This window comes from Falco rusticolus, chromosome 5 (assembly GCF_015220075.1).
Source record: "Falco rusticolus isolate bFalRus1 chromosome 5, bFalRus1.pri, whole genome shotgun sequence".
In the NCBI taxonomy this organism is placed as follows: domain Eukaryota; kingdom Metazoa; phylum Chordata; class Aves; order Falconiformes; family Falconidae; genus Falco; species Falco rusticolus.
The window spans coordinates 40,609,310-40,626,011 of NC_051191.1; the positions used below are offsets into that span (position 1 = coordinate 40,609,310).

A 16,702-nucleotide genomic window follows, 5' to 3' on the forward strand; every position below is an offset into this window, starting at 1 on the left:
AAGCCTGTTCTTTGAAGGGTTTTAAATATATCAGTCAATTTGAAAACACACCTTCCTTATAGATTTGGTCTGTGACAACACCAGATCCTGCCTGTAGGACAATAACCGTTGTTATGCTTCAAGACAAAGTTTCTTTTGTTCTCAGTCTGACAAAGGCAAATCGATGCAAGAGTGGCAGGACAGCTTGGGTACTGGCATCGGTATGACACATAACCCTGAGCCAGCAGAAAACAGGTTGGAAGTGGTAGTACCTCTGCTTCCACAACTATCATAAAGCTACTGAATGCAGATCGTGGGAATCCCTAAGGGAAATAAAAACAACACACCTCAATGCAAAAAAAGGTCTCTGTTTAAAATTACTCTCTAACCTTCCTATTCGCTAAATCTTAGAAAAGGATTTCCTCAAAGTAGAGAGGAAGAGTCAGAGCAGAAACAGAACGGATGGCTGGCTGGTTGGCTGGCAGGGAAAGACAGAGAGAATGGACTGCCTGGAGGTGGGAGCATCACAGACTCAATTCAGATGAAGAAATAAATGATGACTCTGAAACATAACACAGGGTTTATCATGACAGGAGTGAAAGGGTATAAAGACCTGAACTGTTTATTTGTATGAGAACATAATGGTCCTTGTCATCTACTTGGTGTGGAAAGGAATGACTTCCATCTAGAGGATGCAGAAAAAACAGGAGATAAATTTCAGTACCAGTAACAGTTTAATGGAAAAAGATTGAAAAAGAGGAGGAATATGGAAATTAGACAGAGATGACATTGCAATAATTTAAATGTGGCATTTGGCAGCAGCACTATTGTTCATGGGAAAACAATGGTAGTCAACATCAGATGTATTTTTATTTTAAAATAGACTTTATTTAATGACAATAAATATAAAGAAATCTTATTATTCTGAAACTAATAGCAAACATTATTAGAAAAAATACAAAAAATACATTCTTATATTATGAATTTTATAAACATACATGGAGTCTAAAACAGTGGCAACGGTCTGTAATTTATGGTGCTTGTTAAGGCAAGGAAATGGTTACTGGTCCAAATTCACCCTGACTCCAACAGATCTGTACAAAGTAAGAGTCTGGCATACATATCAAGTGTAAAAAAGAGTGAAATTGATTCATAGTTTAAAACAAATGTTAATTTTCCCTTCAAGCAGATTTTTAATTATTAAAGTGACCTAGTCTAAAAAAAAACCAAAGAAAGTTACAAATGCTCATATTTTGGCATCTGCCCTCCCCAGCATTTTGTTCTGATGCCTACGCAGAGCTCCCTGTGTACAAGCAGAGCACATTTCAGCAGTTGGAGGTAGAGGCTACAGAAACTACACAGCTTAAATCAAACTATTAAACTGCAATTATTAGGCACTCTGTTGGTTTTCCTCTTCTTTCTCTCTCATTCAGAATTGTGCTGTGAAAAACACTGTGCATATGGCAAACTGAACTGAATTCCTCGTATAATGTCTTCTGAAATGAAATGTTACAGCTCCATTAGCAAGGAGCATGGCTCTCCAGAAGCAAACCACTAGAGCAAAAAGTTATGTTCACTAGGTGATGCCCATGCAGTACTCACTGCTCTCTTCAGCCTAGCTCTGGTTTTAGCTTTCTGGACTAAGTGCCTGTCAGGGACCATTAAGTGCATCTCTAAAACCTGCCTTCTGGTTCAGTTTAAACCAAGAGGAATTCAGTCCATGCGCTCGGAGACCAGACTGTGATGGGAAGCACTGCCCAGAAAGTGGGGACAAGTGGATGACTAGTTTCAAAAGCACACCTTTGAGCTGAACAAAATGGTAATGTAGAAACATACTCAAACCTGATCAGGATTTTATTATAGGAGGATCCCAAGTCAAAGATACACATGCTTTGCTGATGTAGTATTTTTTTTTTAAATCATTATCTTAAAGGCAGGAATATAAACTCTCTCTGACACCGAATCAACTCCACCTTTAGGAAAAGCTGACAACTGATGTAAAAAGCAGCAACTGAGAGAGGCCACAGGAGCCAAACAAGGAACAGAAAGACCAGACACTCCTGAAAATCACCCTTAAGCTCTGCCACTGCTCACAGTGTGACCCCAGGCAAGGAACTCAAGGCACTCAATTCCTTTGTTTCCTAGTCTCTTTACCTCTCAAAGAGGGCAATAAATGCTTCCTTAAGACCAAACAATTGTCTGAAATGGTCCATTTCATGCTGCTTTTTTTTTTTTCCTTTATCACAGGATGCCTGCTTGCCTTCCCCAGCCCTCCAGCACCACACCTGAAAAAGTACTTAAGGCACACCGGTGCTGTGATCACCGATGGGCAAAGAAAATGAAGATGGCATCTCTCAGCTGAACACAACTGCAGATGGGGAAGGGCCAGTTCAAAGCTAAAGTCAAAAAGCTCCAAGTCTGAAAGGAGCTGACTGGCCTTTCTAACTCATTTTGCACTGGGAAGTCCCGAGTACTTCACTGAAAAAATTGTGCCATGAAACAGTTTTGGATAAAAAATTGTTTTAAATACAAGTTTGGTATGCTATGCAGTGACAGTACCAGAGGCAATGAGCACAAACTGAAACACAGGAGGTTCCCTCTGAACATCAAGAAACACTTTTTCACTGTGAAGGTGACTGAGCACTGGCACAGGTTGCCCAGAGAGTCTGTGGAGTCTCCATCCTTGGAGATACTCAAAAGCCGGGCAACTGGCTGTAGGTGGCCCTGCTTGAGCAGAGGGGTTGGACCGCATGACCTCCAGAGGTCCTTTTCAACCCCAACCATCTGTGATCTGGGGAAAAGGTCAAACCAGTATTGAAGGGGTATAATTTGATAAGAAATTCTGTCTTTTTTAGAAACTTCTGAGTGTTTGTCCATCTGCCCAATTTATATTTTCTTCCTGGTAAATTAAAGTGTTGTCATAATTCTGATGAAACCAAAACAAATGGCAAAGGGTAGAATTTTCTGTGCAAAGAAGCACTGGTTCCATTGCTGCTCTGGGTGACTGCAATTTATGACTATGGTCTATCTTGGTTTTCTGACCTGTGTTTTTTTTGTCTTCAGGTGGAGTCTATACAACAGTGCCAGAAATGCAAGTGGTTCTCTGGAACCTGTGAGTTTCTTTCATCATCACTTGTTTTTTGAACCAAGTTTTATTCTCACAATCTTTCATGCAATCATGCAAAGTCTTGCTGAGTGAAAGCTTGTGTACCATGACTGCTGAAAGGACTCCCTTGATGTGCTACCTCTTCTGGTTTAAATGTTGCCATTTCAAAGGATAGGCTTGAAGTACACAGCAGTCAGTATTTGGAAGTTTTGCTACAAAAATCAGATGTTTGTTTTCTTCTGATTATTAATGAGATAAAATACATCTTATAAATGCTACTTAGTTTCTGCAAATGAACTTCTTAATATGTAAAAAGCTATATGAATAATCTGCCTAAAAATTCTTCGTATCTATTACATTTAAGATTAGCACAAAATTACAAACACAACAGTAATCTGGTTTACAGAGTACAGGCATACTTTAGCTTTTTTAACAAGATTTTGTTTTTTTCAGAATTTGTAGAAATTGGTCCACAAAAATTGTTAAAAAGAGAAAGCAAGTTAATAATGTGGAATATCACTGCTGCAGACAAAAAGCAGAGCTCTGCATGCATGCTTAATCTGTAATTCCTTAACAGTTTGCAATTGGAGCCAAAATAGCCAAGCAGATCTGGAGCCTAATTTGAAGATGACTGATGGCTCTAGCACATGCATTCACATCTCATCCTTCCTAGTTATTTAAAGCCTCACAACATGGTTAAGGCATATTGAATGGTTTATTCCAATCTCCAGTTTGAATAGGTTTATGGTCTTGTCAGAATTCACTTTATTATGCAATGTCGCACCACAACAGGTCCAGCTGCTCATTCTTCCTATGTCAAAATCTCGGGGAAGAGCATGGTACCTCTGGTGTGGGAGAAATGTGAAGGACGGCCCTCTACAAATATTGATTTAGTATGTGAAAAGACTTTTAACACTCATTACTGTTACAGGTAGGAGAACTTCCAGGCTACGGTCATTTAGAGCAGAATGGGCAAGTGAACTAATGAAAGTACATTGACTGGGAAAAGAAAATGCCCAAGTTTTCTGCTCACTCAGAGTGCTGTAAAGTCAGTTTGTATGCATTGATTTCAAAGGCAATTCTTGTGTTTACAGAGAGATTGATGAACAGGATGGGCTTACAGTCCTGCTGCTTCTTGTGATCCAATTCCATGATTAATTGAAATATCTTGTTATCTATTTAAGTCTCAGTATGCATAGCTAATTCAGTGCAGCATATACAGCGCTTAGTATGTCAATTCCAATGGCTTAACAACATGATTTTGAGTTGTAGTTTCCTTCTCCTTCCTTCATGTTTTGGCTCTTCCTCTTCATTTTTTAGTTGGGGTTTGCATTAGCAAGTAATCAAAACTCCTTCAGAAGATGTGATGGTATTCTTATAACAAATCATTCTTGTTCTTAAGTTTTTATTCAAGTCAAACGAGATCTAATAGCCCATGCCAAATAAAATGGAAAGCATTTTATGCATTTAAGAATTAATCTGCATCATCTGAAGAGGATGAATAATTTTTATCTTCACATGTTAAAAAAATGTCCTACTAAAGCTGTTTAAAAAATTGATAACTCTTACATGAGTTGCAGTGGTTGCATTTGTCCAAAGGAAACAGGTAAATGAGCACGTAGCAGTTGCAAAAAACAATGTTTAGTCAAGGGAATTAATCCAAAGTCTTTGATTAGCTATTGGTAATATCTGGACAGGTAGTAAGTAGTTGGCTAAATACTGTTATTCCATAAAAAAACTAACTTATTCAGCTTTAGGTCGGAAAGTGCTGTCTACTCCTCTGATAATTTTGTCGGCTATTTTCCCCATGGTTTTTTTCACAACTTTGAGATCATTCTCATGCAAGAGTTTCTGTGTTAGGTACTTCTCTCGTTTGACCTTGCTCTTGGTCTTTTGTGATACATCTGGAATTACGTATGAAATAATAAACTTCACGAAGTATATGACATGCTGGGGAAGGTGAAAATTAAAAAATGTCAGTCAGGCTGAGCAGCTCATTGTTATTATTATAAATGAAATGTCACATTATCTCTTAAGACTCAGCTGGTTCTGTACCAGATCTATCACAGTGGAACAGTATTTTAAGAAACAGATGACTAATGAATAATTGTCTGATAAACAAGAATTACTGATTTTCTAATCCTGGTTTTAACAAGGGCTTCTCTACCTGCTTTGGGGGAACTCTGGTATGCAGTGCTTTCTCCTGCACGGAAATATTGGTTACAGTTTCTTTTAAAATTGTTTTAGGTTTGTTCAAATGACTCTGGGGCAATGGGCTTTCCTCTGCTACAGGAACTCTGACGTAACCAGTTGCCTGTTTCTGATGACTTTAGTAGCCCTTAGATCAGGCCCTAAGTGCATTTTATAATGAAATAATATTTAATAGTCCTCTCCCTTCATCTTGGACGAACTCCCATCTTTTGTAAACCCAGATGGTAGCTGCAGAGGAAGAAGCAATTGCTTTTTGATGCTCAACTAGAGATTCACCTCTTGTAGTGACCATCTTTATAGACTTCACTCTGCTACTACATGTGAATTATGTATACGTATTCATAAAGCCGTGTGCAAACTTTGTCTGAGTAGATGTAAAAATATTTTTGGTGTAACTGTCCCTTCTATTTCTGATACTAAAAATAATTTTACAGTTCTTGAGAAAAGAAGCTGCAAACACATGGGGCAATTCTCAGCTGATGTCATACCTTCAGAGACTTTTTTTCTAATGGTGCTACACTTAATTTACGTCTCCCAGTCTCTTGCCCATGCTAGCATACATAACCAGCTCTGATAGCTGTGCCTGGACAGAATGTCTGTGAAGGAATTTCTGCATGGATGGAAGAGAAGTTCAAACAAGTAAGGCTCAAAACCCTGTACGCTTACCTCCATGACAATGATGAAAGCCAGCTTGGCTGCAATGACATGCCAGTAGTATATGTTATGCTCATATTGGTGCTGGTGACCAGGAGGGTAGCGGAGATCCCGGTATCTGAAAGCAATGTGGGAAAGTCAGGAACCAGTCTCGGGCATCAATCTGCAGTACGGCGCTGTGGCCAGAGGATGGAGCAAGACATGTCCCAGCTTAATATATCCAGGAACAGTTAGCTGCACCTAACTACAGTAACGTGCAAAATCGTGGCTGAGAATAAGTTATACTTCACTGAAATGTCCTTTTTTTGACACTGTATTAAGAATTACTTATAGAACTTTAAAAGTGCCTATTTTTTTTTTTTTTTAAGACTATCAATTATGAGAAAACCAAAAATAAAGTAAGAATTTTCTGAGCAGCGCAAACTTATGGGTGAACGCTTCTACTCAGTTCTGCCATTCAAAACATGTTGGCTTCTACTGTCTTTTAACGTTTCTTACTGGATATCTTTAACTGAATTCGATGATTTAGATATTAAAGAATTATATTTATTTTTGTCATTGGAAAAGAATGGTTATTTGACACTTGCCTGCATGTTGTTTGGTTCCCAAACAAAGGGGAAAATGGCTTGCTTACATTCTTGAAGTCTGATATATTGAAGACAGAAAGTGTACTATTTATATAGCCTTTCATAGTGTGACCGCTGTGACTCCCATAAGGAGGGACCGAAAAGGACCAGTAATAAACCAGACGAGGAATCATGTCAGATGTAAAAGCAGTGATCATAGCCTGCATTTCAGAAAAAGATGACAAAAAAGCAGAGCAGCATTTAAGAAATAGGCCTTAATATGCATGGCTTTGCCATATACTTAGTATCTCACAAGTTACAGTATGAGCTAAAAATAGAAAATACATGCTTTTCCAGTCAGTGGTTCCCTCTGTAAATGAGCACATAGTCACTCACGGGCATAAAACAATCTTTCTGGAATGTGCACTCTGTACAGTTTTTAAATTATGCTAGCTCTGTTGGATGCCTTAAAAAAGTTACACTGTAATACACTTTCTTCTTCATGAGCATGCAGTGGAGGTCAGCAGCCAAACTCACCTTAAAGTACTCTAAGGTAACCTTCTGCAAATGTGTTTGCTATCAGATGTACTTATGAGATGCTTAAATCCTGCCTGATGAAACTCATGGAAACAATGGAAGAGTCCTTCAGTAATATAACATTAAATTTCACCAGGAACCCTGAGGTTTGAGTAAAGGAATTAAATAACTTATATATATAGCTGATCCACCTCTGACCCTAGAAACATCCCACTCTTTCTGAGGTGCTAGCCAGCCCAAATTCATCTTGGCAGTTGTTGCCTCATAAATTTTAATGTCGGTACATGTGGAAACTGCTCTTGACGCCAAGATAATTTTTTTAGTAGCAGCTGCATAGTGCTGCTTTACATATGACGTGACCATTTGTTTTTATCTTGCTCCCTGTCCTACTCAGTCTGCTAGTCACAAACTGGGTAGGAAATTGGATCTGTGGGTTTGTTGTGGGAAGTCTTTTCTAAACTCATGAACTTCCCAAAACATCCTATTCTGCAGGGCAGGTTAACTATGTTTATTCAATCTACTCCTCTGCTATTGCAAATTCAAAAGGTTTCCCTGAGAGGAAGACTTTCCACTGGCAAGATCTGCAGCTGAGTGCCTGCAAGAGGCTGCCTGGCTAGCTCATGACAACAGGCGTCTCTGGTGGCTAGCACCTAGGAAGGAGTGATAAGCTGCACCCTAGGGCTGAAATAGAAGTCTTTTGTCCCATGGCAGGGGAAAAAGAATAATTGACAAGATGGATGGAAAGAACCAAGGCAGAGACATGGAGGAGAAAAGTGTCGAGTAGGGATCTAATGAGAGGCTTAGGCAGAGATGCATAAAAGGGAAGAAAAAAGCCATAGGAGAGGTATGGGACAGAGGAAGGTGCAAAGTTAAGCAGTAATGGGTAACAGAGGAGCAGAACCGCTGGTAGTATCTGTATTTTATTCCCCTTCATGCCAGTTTGCAATTCATGCAGTCTGTATTTCCTTATTTTCATGAGATGGGGCAAAACCTGTCCACCCTTGTGCAGCATTCCCAGCAAGACAGCCCCAGCCTGAGGAGATATTTCTAACAGTTGTAGGTAAAGGGGAACGGGAGAGGAGAAAGACCAAAAAAAACCCACGGACCCCTCTTGGACAGTTCTTCAACCACCACTTTGGTGGCAGTGCTAGCTAAAGCAACCGCTGTCCCTGCTGCCTCTGCACCTAGCAGCTCCCTCTGCCCTGGGCTGGCTCAGGCATTCCTGCCTGAGCGCAGCAGATTAGATCCTGGCACTGATCCGGCTGGGAATCTCCATCGCGTGTTTGTCAAAGTGCTGGTGCCAGGACAACACAAAAGACAGTAACAAGGGAAAAGACAGGGAAGGGAAAGGGCAGGGAGCTGAAAACGCTGCAAGATCCCCCTCCGTGCCTCAAGTAGCACCACTGCCAAATGATGAACATTATCCTACCATCTTACCTTTTGGGTTGGCTTACTTTGAAGTATCTAAGAAGCTAAACTCTAGTTAAGACAAAAGTTGCAGAAACAATACTTTTGAGACCGTGGTCCAAGATCTATATTTGGTTCTCCAGAATATTGTTACAAATGAGTTCAGCTGTGAGAAAGCTGATTTGGCAAATGAGAAAGAAAAGGGAGGCATCCTGAGACTAAAATAAACTAGTTTAAAATTTCCAAGATATTTTTTTTTTGTACTGTACTCTGGCTTAAATCAAATGTAGTTGGCACGTGCTTTTAACAACTCTTTTTAAGCATTACATGCCAGTGTGAAATGGAGTGAAAATTATGTGTTGTTTATATTTACATGCAGAGTAGGTATTTTTGGCTGACAAGAAAGATACATTACCATGTCTTGCAGTTGCAGGGAGATGACCTCACACCTAGAATACTCTTGGTTTTAACTGATGTACAAGCATAAAAAGTTTTAGTTAATTTCTTTCTGTTCATTAGCTCACCCAGTCAGAATATATATGAACTAATAGCAACTGAACAGTAAGGCAAAAGAATCCCTTCTCCCTTTGGACCAAATGAGTTTGCTGCTGCTTCTTTGTATCATTTATGTTATTTAAACAACTTAATATTTGGTCTTACTGAATTTTTTTGCAAGGCCCCAGGTCTCTCATCATCCTAAATCTATCTCACTCTCCTCCCTCTTTTAGAATGATCTCCAGATGTGCTGCGAGGACAGAAATACAAAAGCTAATCTTACAGCATCCTCTCAGAGGAAAAACTTTTTTTCCTCCTGAATTATGGGCCGCACTTCAGAGTACTACACTGGAAAACTACAAACAAATGGGACATTCTCCACTTCCCAAGCCCAAACTGCAAAAAGTTTCCCACTTATACCATAACTAATAAAAATCAGTCTTCAAATCAACAACAGATGCTTTGGTATCACGCAATAGCAAGTCCAGTGCTAGAGTAGCAAGTCTCAAAACCTATGTTTTTGTGCAAAAGTTGCTTGCAAGTTACTAGCAGGTGTTTGCAAAGGTAATGCATGAAGGAGAAGATGATACACTACCCAAGTCTAATCAGCTGTAACACATAGAAGAGAAGAAACAGTTTCTGTGCACTAAGGAAAAATCAAGGCAGGGATGGTAAAGGAAAGAACGAAGACCTATACTAGATTCTGGATGTCAAACAAGAAAAAAAAAATACTTAAAGGAAGAAAACTGCTTTTAGCATTTACTGTTGTAAATGTACATGGTTTTATGGCCCACACTTCATTAGCAAGGAACACTGATCTCTTTGAGGTTCTTGCAACACCTGCAGCAGGGCCTTTTGAACACGATGGTCTCTGGTGCTGTGCCTGTTGCACGCTAATAGCCCCACCAATGTCAGCGGCAAATGCACTGCGTTCGCACGGACCTTAACTGTTATCTAACACATGAGGCCTCCAAAAAGGGTGACTAAAAGAAACATGCCTGCAGTTACAGTCACATTGGGATTGAATGCCTGTCAAGGAGGACAGAGAGTAAAACCAAGCTGTAAATATATCTTTGTACATTGAGAACTCCATGATTCCAGCGATGCCTTGAGGGGTGTAGCACATAAGGAGGAATTTGGAGGGAAAAAAGTTGCAAATCAAAGATTAGCCTCAGGTGGGCTGTGACTGGGTAGTGACAGACACTTATTGCTGGGTCATTTTTCTGCAGAAAGCATGGCATGAATACATTCCTAACAGAAGCCTACACATGTATGAGTCACTGTAAGGTCACCAAAGCCACTTTAACTCTGCCCTGAATTTCATAAGAACTATGTCTAAGGTATTCATAACAATATTTTAAAGTTATCTGAAGATCTATATCCAATTTCTTATTTCACAGTGGTACTACAAGATCCAGCTGGATTGACTAGGAAAGAGAGCTTATCCAATAGCATAACATATTTGTTTTTCTCCCAGGGCACCAGAACTTTTTTTGCTTTTTAATAAGTTTTCTAGCAGCATAGTTCAAGAGAGGATATTGAGGCACCAGTAATGTTGCCTCTACTTCTAGCTATGCTAGATGAAGCTATGCTTCATCTGTGAATTTGCATTACCTGCTACGATTTGCATCATTTGATAGAAGAATTATCATTAACAATTTTTTGCACAACCAAAAGGGCCCCAAAGTATCTCTGGTGCTGCCTGACGTTTCTAACAATTTGAACATGTGCTACCAAAGCTGCACCTTTTTTTTTTCTTTTTTTAATTTTAACACCGGATTTATTAGTAGGCCTTGGATGTTCACATGCCTATGGAACAGCTGGATTTATGTTTGGCTTGCCTTAGCAGAGCAGTGCGAAACAGATGGAGCATATGCTCAAGCTTGTTGTCTGTCGCCCAGATTCTCTTGTACATTTTCCATCCTCGAGTTTCCTTTTTTCTTCCGACATTTCTCTGTGCTTAATTTTCTTGTTTTACATCCTCCTGAGTCTGCTCTCTACATCCTAGCTATGTTTACCATACCTGTTGAATTGCTATAGTGTGAAATAAAGTTCTGAACAAGAATAATGGTCATTTTGGGAGACCTTTGAATACCTGAAAATACATCTGGTAGCTGAGGCTGACACATGAAGTTTTCCTTATCACTGAAATCCACCCTGGGCTCCTATTTCTATACGGTACCACCCCAGCACCCCAAATAATGAAATCAAGCTACTGAGAAGATGATAACCCAATAAGCAGTCAGGTCATGGAAGCTCATCTATCAATTATTCAAAAATAGCTTCATCCTTCCAGCAGTAAAACAAAGACTTCTTAGAGTGGGGAAAAAAAGAGGAAGGAATATGCAGGGATGCTCATCTGAGTGTGGGAAAAGAAGGTACACATACTGCCTATCCCTATATTATTTCTGTAAAGCAGAATCCCTGGGGCTGAGACCCCAGACCAGCCAAACACCTAATGACTGCAGAAGGTGCCTGAGATATAGGAATATAAGTTCACGTCCTTACTTAAATTTGAAGTGCTCTCTTACTTGAAATAAAGTGCCCTAACTATCGAGTTAGTATCTATAGTAGAGTGCTCAGCTCTGTCTCCCTCCTCTTACCCAAAGTCCACTCTTCTCCAAACAGGCAAAGCCTCCCGTGAAAGCCTAGGCTAAGACAAACTCTTGTCTTCAGACTCAACTGCTTTCTCCAGAAACTCCTATTGAGCACAATAAGGTACTGTTACTGTGACAGTAAGGTCACAAGAAGGTCCTGGAGGAAGTGACTACCTTTAAGTGTATCAGAAGGAACCCCTGATCTCACCCTTAATAGCAGAAAATGGTGACCTTGTTGAAAAAGGCTATGAACCATGGACAGTGTGGTGTTACTGTCCCTGCAGCAGAAACCAGTGGTCCCCGCTCTTTTCAGAAATGCCAGCAGTGAGAATTTTTTGAAAGATAATACATACTAGCTACTGTTTAAGAATAAGCAATCAAATAATTCACAGTGGTAAAGTTCAACGTATTATTTTTCTCCCCACAATGCTGGCTATCTGTAAGATCTTGGTGAATTAATGATATGGGAAATTTGAAAGGTCTGAATTTCATTGTTAGGAGTGTATTAATCAGAAATATTTTCCCCCTAAATATTATAAAGAAACTATTTTAAAATTAATTTTAAATCCAACTGAAAAACAGATTAACTTGCAAAGTATCAGAAGATTCATTCTGATCTCAAAAGCTAAGTGCTGCAATTTTGAGCACACATGGCATTATTAAGCACATAAGAAAGAAGCAGATTTTCTGTTTTAGGAGCAAAATTGCTTAAAGCCAAACTGAAATATGAAGGCATTGACCATAAGAATTGTAACAATTAGAAACAACAATCAGTTATCACTTAGCTAAATAGTAACGTATTTTTTTTTTTCAGAATTCAGGCATTTAGCTGTGACTTCTAAAAAGATCTCTGCACTATGCACTATAATTTTAGGAAAGATGCAGTATGGTCTTCATATGTAACAGATTTTTCTGAAGACTCTATCAGCTCTAAATAAAATCTATTTTCTGTAGATATACTATTTTAAACAGTAGCCATATTCTGTTTCCAAAACATCTGGAAAGTTATTGAGAGCCTATTTCACAGGCGCTGAAGCCTTAAGGGAATGATGCTCATAATTAATTTAGGAACATTTAAGTGTTACATTGCCACACATGGCATTCCCACATTTGGATTTAACGCCTGCAGTGCAGGCATTTAAACCTTTTGCAATTGTTGGCACCGTACTTACATTGGTGACCACTGCAAGAATGGCTATGCCTTGCATGATGGGCTGCCAGGCACCGATGTCTTGTGCCTTCTGTGGAACCATGCGCCTGAACTGTGTTGTCAGCTTCCATGCATCCAACCGGATTTCCAACATGTTGTTCATAAGAGCCAGGAGAGGAGCCAGAGGAAACGATGCCACAAACAGAGTGACAAAGCCAAACTGTATAACTGTCAAAGGGACAGGTTACATACATCGATAAGGCTTTTACTTACTGGAGATAAGCATGTATACTTTATATACTCCCAGGTATGGGAGAGAGAGAAACAAGAAAGGGTGGCTGAATTCCTAGCAAACCTTCTGTATGAGGAGATAGGAGCACAACAGTACGGAAAAAAACCTGCCAGGTGAAGGGGACAGGAAAGTGTTACAAGTCACAACACACCAAGAGGACCTATTCTGGATATTTAAACATCCATTTCTTTCTCATGTCTTCATCATGAAGACCTGGAAATCTAATGACTGTCTGTCTCAGTGCTGTGCTGCAAAGCCTGGACTAACAATCATCTTATCGGTCCCCAGCTGCTGTGATAAGTATGCTGGCAATGCTGTGATGGAATGGATGGTGGCAACAAATTGGAGATCTACCAGCTGCCAAGAGACCAGCAAAAAGTCCTGGTGCCTGCAGACCCCTGGCTGAGCAGTCTAACACAGGGCTGTGTAGTGGTCAGGCTCCTGGATACATTTCTCAGAGGATGGGGCAAAGATGCAGCAGTACTCCTCCTTGTACAATCACGTACTCTTTCCTAGTTATAAACTGGATTAAGGCTTAGCTGCTTAGTAAAAGTTTGCAGAAATATCTGTAATGGTTATTCAAAACTTGTCTTGGAAAGCAGTCATATCTCTTCTGTTTATACACTTAATTAAGCATTGCTTGTATGAAAGTTTTCTTTAGAGCATGTTTGTATCCAGCAGTGATAGTGAATCCAAACAAAACTGTTACTTACCCATTTCAAGATACTCATAAAACAGTCCAAGTTTTCCAATGGGCTGCAGGTGGTAGTCCTGTTCCCAGCGTGGAACAACTTTTTCTGATCTAGCAGTTGCACAGTATCTTCCGATTAGATTCTTAATCAAACTATCAGGCAGGGAGAAAAAGACCACTAACATTGGTAAAATAACTTAAAAAGCTCAGTAAATGGAAAAAGTTGACATTTGTGCCATTATAGCTTTGAAGAGTGGATTTAGTTATTCTTGAATTACTGAAAACTTTCTTCAAACATGTGTATAATCTTCTGTTGCCTTATCCTGAAATCAGTCCTATACAACCATCAATAACAGTGTAAAAGGGCAATATATTAGATTCATAGTGATTTATACTTATGTGGTACAGGTGAATGACCACATAAAATTCACGGTAATAAAAAATCAAGTTAAATGTAGGCCTGTGGTTAGACAGATTAATTCCTTCTGATCACAAAATTCACAGAATCATAGAATAGTTGAGGTTGGAAGGCACCTCTGGAGGTCATCTTGACGAACCCCTCCTTGCACAGGCAGGGCCACCTAGAGCTGGTTGCCCAGGACCATGGTTGCCCAGGACCATGTCCAGATGGCTTTTCAATATCTTCAAGGTTGGATGGAGACTCCACAACCTCCCTGGTCAACCTGTGCCAGTGCTTGGTCACCCTCACAGTAAAAAGGTATTTTCTTATACTCAGAGGGAACCTCCTGTGTTTCAGTTTGTGTCCACTGCCTCTGGTCCTGTCACAGGGCATTAGTCACTGAAATTAGTCTGTCTCCATCTTCTTTACCCTCACCCTTCAGGTAACTGTACACATTGATGAGAACCCCCTGAGCCTTCTCTTCTCCAGGCTGAACAGTCCCTGCTCCCTCAGCCTCTCCTCATATGTGAGGTGCTCCAGTCCCTTAATCAATGTTGTGGCCTTTTGCTGGATATTTTTCAGCAAGTCCATGCCTCTCTTGTACTGGGGGCCCCAGAATTGGATATAGTACTGCAGGTGTGGCCTCCCCAGTGCTGAGCAGAAGGGAAAGATCACCTCCCTCAACCTGCTGGCAACACTCCTCCTAATGCATGAAGATACCATTAGCCTTCTTTGCCATAAGGGCACATTGTTGGCTCAAGCTCAACTTGGTGTCCACCAGGACCCCCAGTCCCTTTTCTGCCAGGCTGCTTTCCAGCTGGGTGGCCCCCAGCATGTACTGGTACATGGGTTGTTTTTCCCTGGGTGCAGGACTTTGCACTTCCCCTTGCTGAATTCTCTGCCCATTTCTCCAGCCTGTCAAGGTCCCTCTGGGTGGTAGCACAACCCTCTGACTTACCAGTTTGGTGTCATCAGCAAACTTGCTGAAAGTGCACTCTGTTCCCTCATCCAAATCATTAATGAAGATGCTAAACAGGACGGGACCCAGTAGTGATCCCTGGGGTACAATGCTAGTGACTAGCCTCCAACAAGACTTCATGCCACTGATGACCACCCTCTGGGGCTGGCCATGGAGCCAGTTTTCAGTCCACCTCACTGTCTGCTCATGCAGCCCTTACTTCAACAGCTTCTCTATGAGGCTTTTATGGAAGACAGTGTCAACAGCCTTACTGAAGACCAGGCAGACAATATGCACTGCTCTCCCCTCATCTACTGAGGCAGTCATGTCATCATAGAAGGTTAGCAGGTTGGTCAACCATGACTTCCTCATGGTGAATTTATGCTGACTACTCCTGATGACTTTCTTGTCCTTCATGTGCCTGGAAATGGTTTCCAAGATTAGCTGCTCCTTCACCTTCCCAGGATCGAGGTGAGGTTGATCTTCTCATCTGAAAGACTTGCATGAGAATTTAAGAAAACTGATGAATTGGCTGTAGCCATTTTCAGCAGTCAAGGAACCATATTAAAAAAAAAACCCAGGGTTGGAGGCAAATGTGTATTGACAGAGAAAACCCCAAAATGGTTTTCTTTATACTTGCAGAGATGCAGAACGAGAGAGCAGTAAAGAACCAGATCCAGAAGTAATACTCAGCATTTCAAACCTAGATGTTACTTGTCATCCTGGGAAGTAAATTAAAAATTCTGGTCAGACGAATATATTCCTGTACACAGAAGGGGGATTCAGTTCTCTATGCCTGGAGCTGACCTCTACAGGCATGCTTATGTCTAGGGGCCCTTCCCCAGGTGGAAGAAGACCTTGAAAGGAAGGACGGGTCTACAGGTCCATCCTGCAACCAGCAAAATATACGGAGCATTGGGGACTGGAGGAACCATAGCTCAGCGTAGCAAGCCAGCCTCAATCCTACAAAGAATTCATTACATGCTTTGAAGTGGAGTCACTGTGCAGCAAATGAACACAATTCGTGGGCTTGGAAGAACCACTGCCAGAGGGAACACAATGCTGTGAGCTGATGCTTACAGCATTCAGGAGGACATGAGCAAACTGGGAGTTCCCTACTCCAAGCAACATAACAGCCACCGATCAGCATAAAATAAAAGACAAGACCTGGGAGAAGGAACAGAGTCCTGGATAGTACCTTAACCTAAATTAAATGGAGACCATTAGTGGTTAGCAATTTGCTTATTGTTTACATTAAAACATGACATTCCAGAGATCTGCCCCATTGAAAGAGAATGTATAGGCAGTATGAATATAAAATATGACTGTAAAACTAAGCGAGTTAAATTAGTGACTTATGTGTAACTTTTAAAAGCCCAATGTAGAACAACACATTGTTCCATTCAATATTAAGCAAGAGCCTTTAGTATTTTCAGAGCTTCTATTGCCTCAGTTTTAAATATCCAACTTGAAACACATTGAGTCTGATTTGCAGAACAAGGAAGCATTTCTGAATAGAACGAAAATGAGTCAGAATGACAGAGACAGGAGCTCAGAGCTATCAGACCTAAAATACTGAAACTGTCTAAAAAGGCCCCAAAAGACTAGTCTTACTCTTTTAGAATACAAGATGCACCTATCAAATTTAGTGACCAAATG

General features: G+C 40.4%; 1 protein-coding gene across 1 annotated transcript in view; it reads right to left on the minus strand.

The window, feature by feature from the left end:
• Positions 1 to 2,647: 2,647 nt before the first annotated feature.
• ANO6 (anoctamin 6) overlaps positions 2,648 to 16,702 on the minus strand; it is a 76,661-nt gene continuing 62,606 nt past the window's right edge. The window contains exons 16-20 of the mRNA XM_037390321.1: positions 13,708 to 13,838; positions 12,725 to 12,930; positions 6,538 to 6,737; positions 5,963 to 6,068; positions 2,648 to 5,035 (exon numbers count right to left, since the gene is read on the minus strand). Coding sequence (XP_037246218.1) covers positions 4,829 to 5,035; positions 5,963 to 6,068; positions 6,538 to 6,737; positions 12,725 to 12,930; positions 13,708 to 13,838 — 850 coding nt within the window. The 3' untranslated portion in view covers positions 2,648 to 4,828. The remainder of the gene's footprint in view (positions 5,036 to 5,962; positions 6,069 to 6,537; positions 6,738 to 12,724; positions 12,931 to 13,707; positions 13,839 to 16,702) is intronic.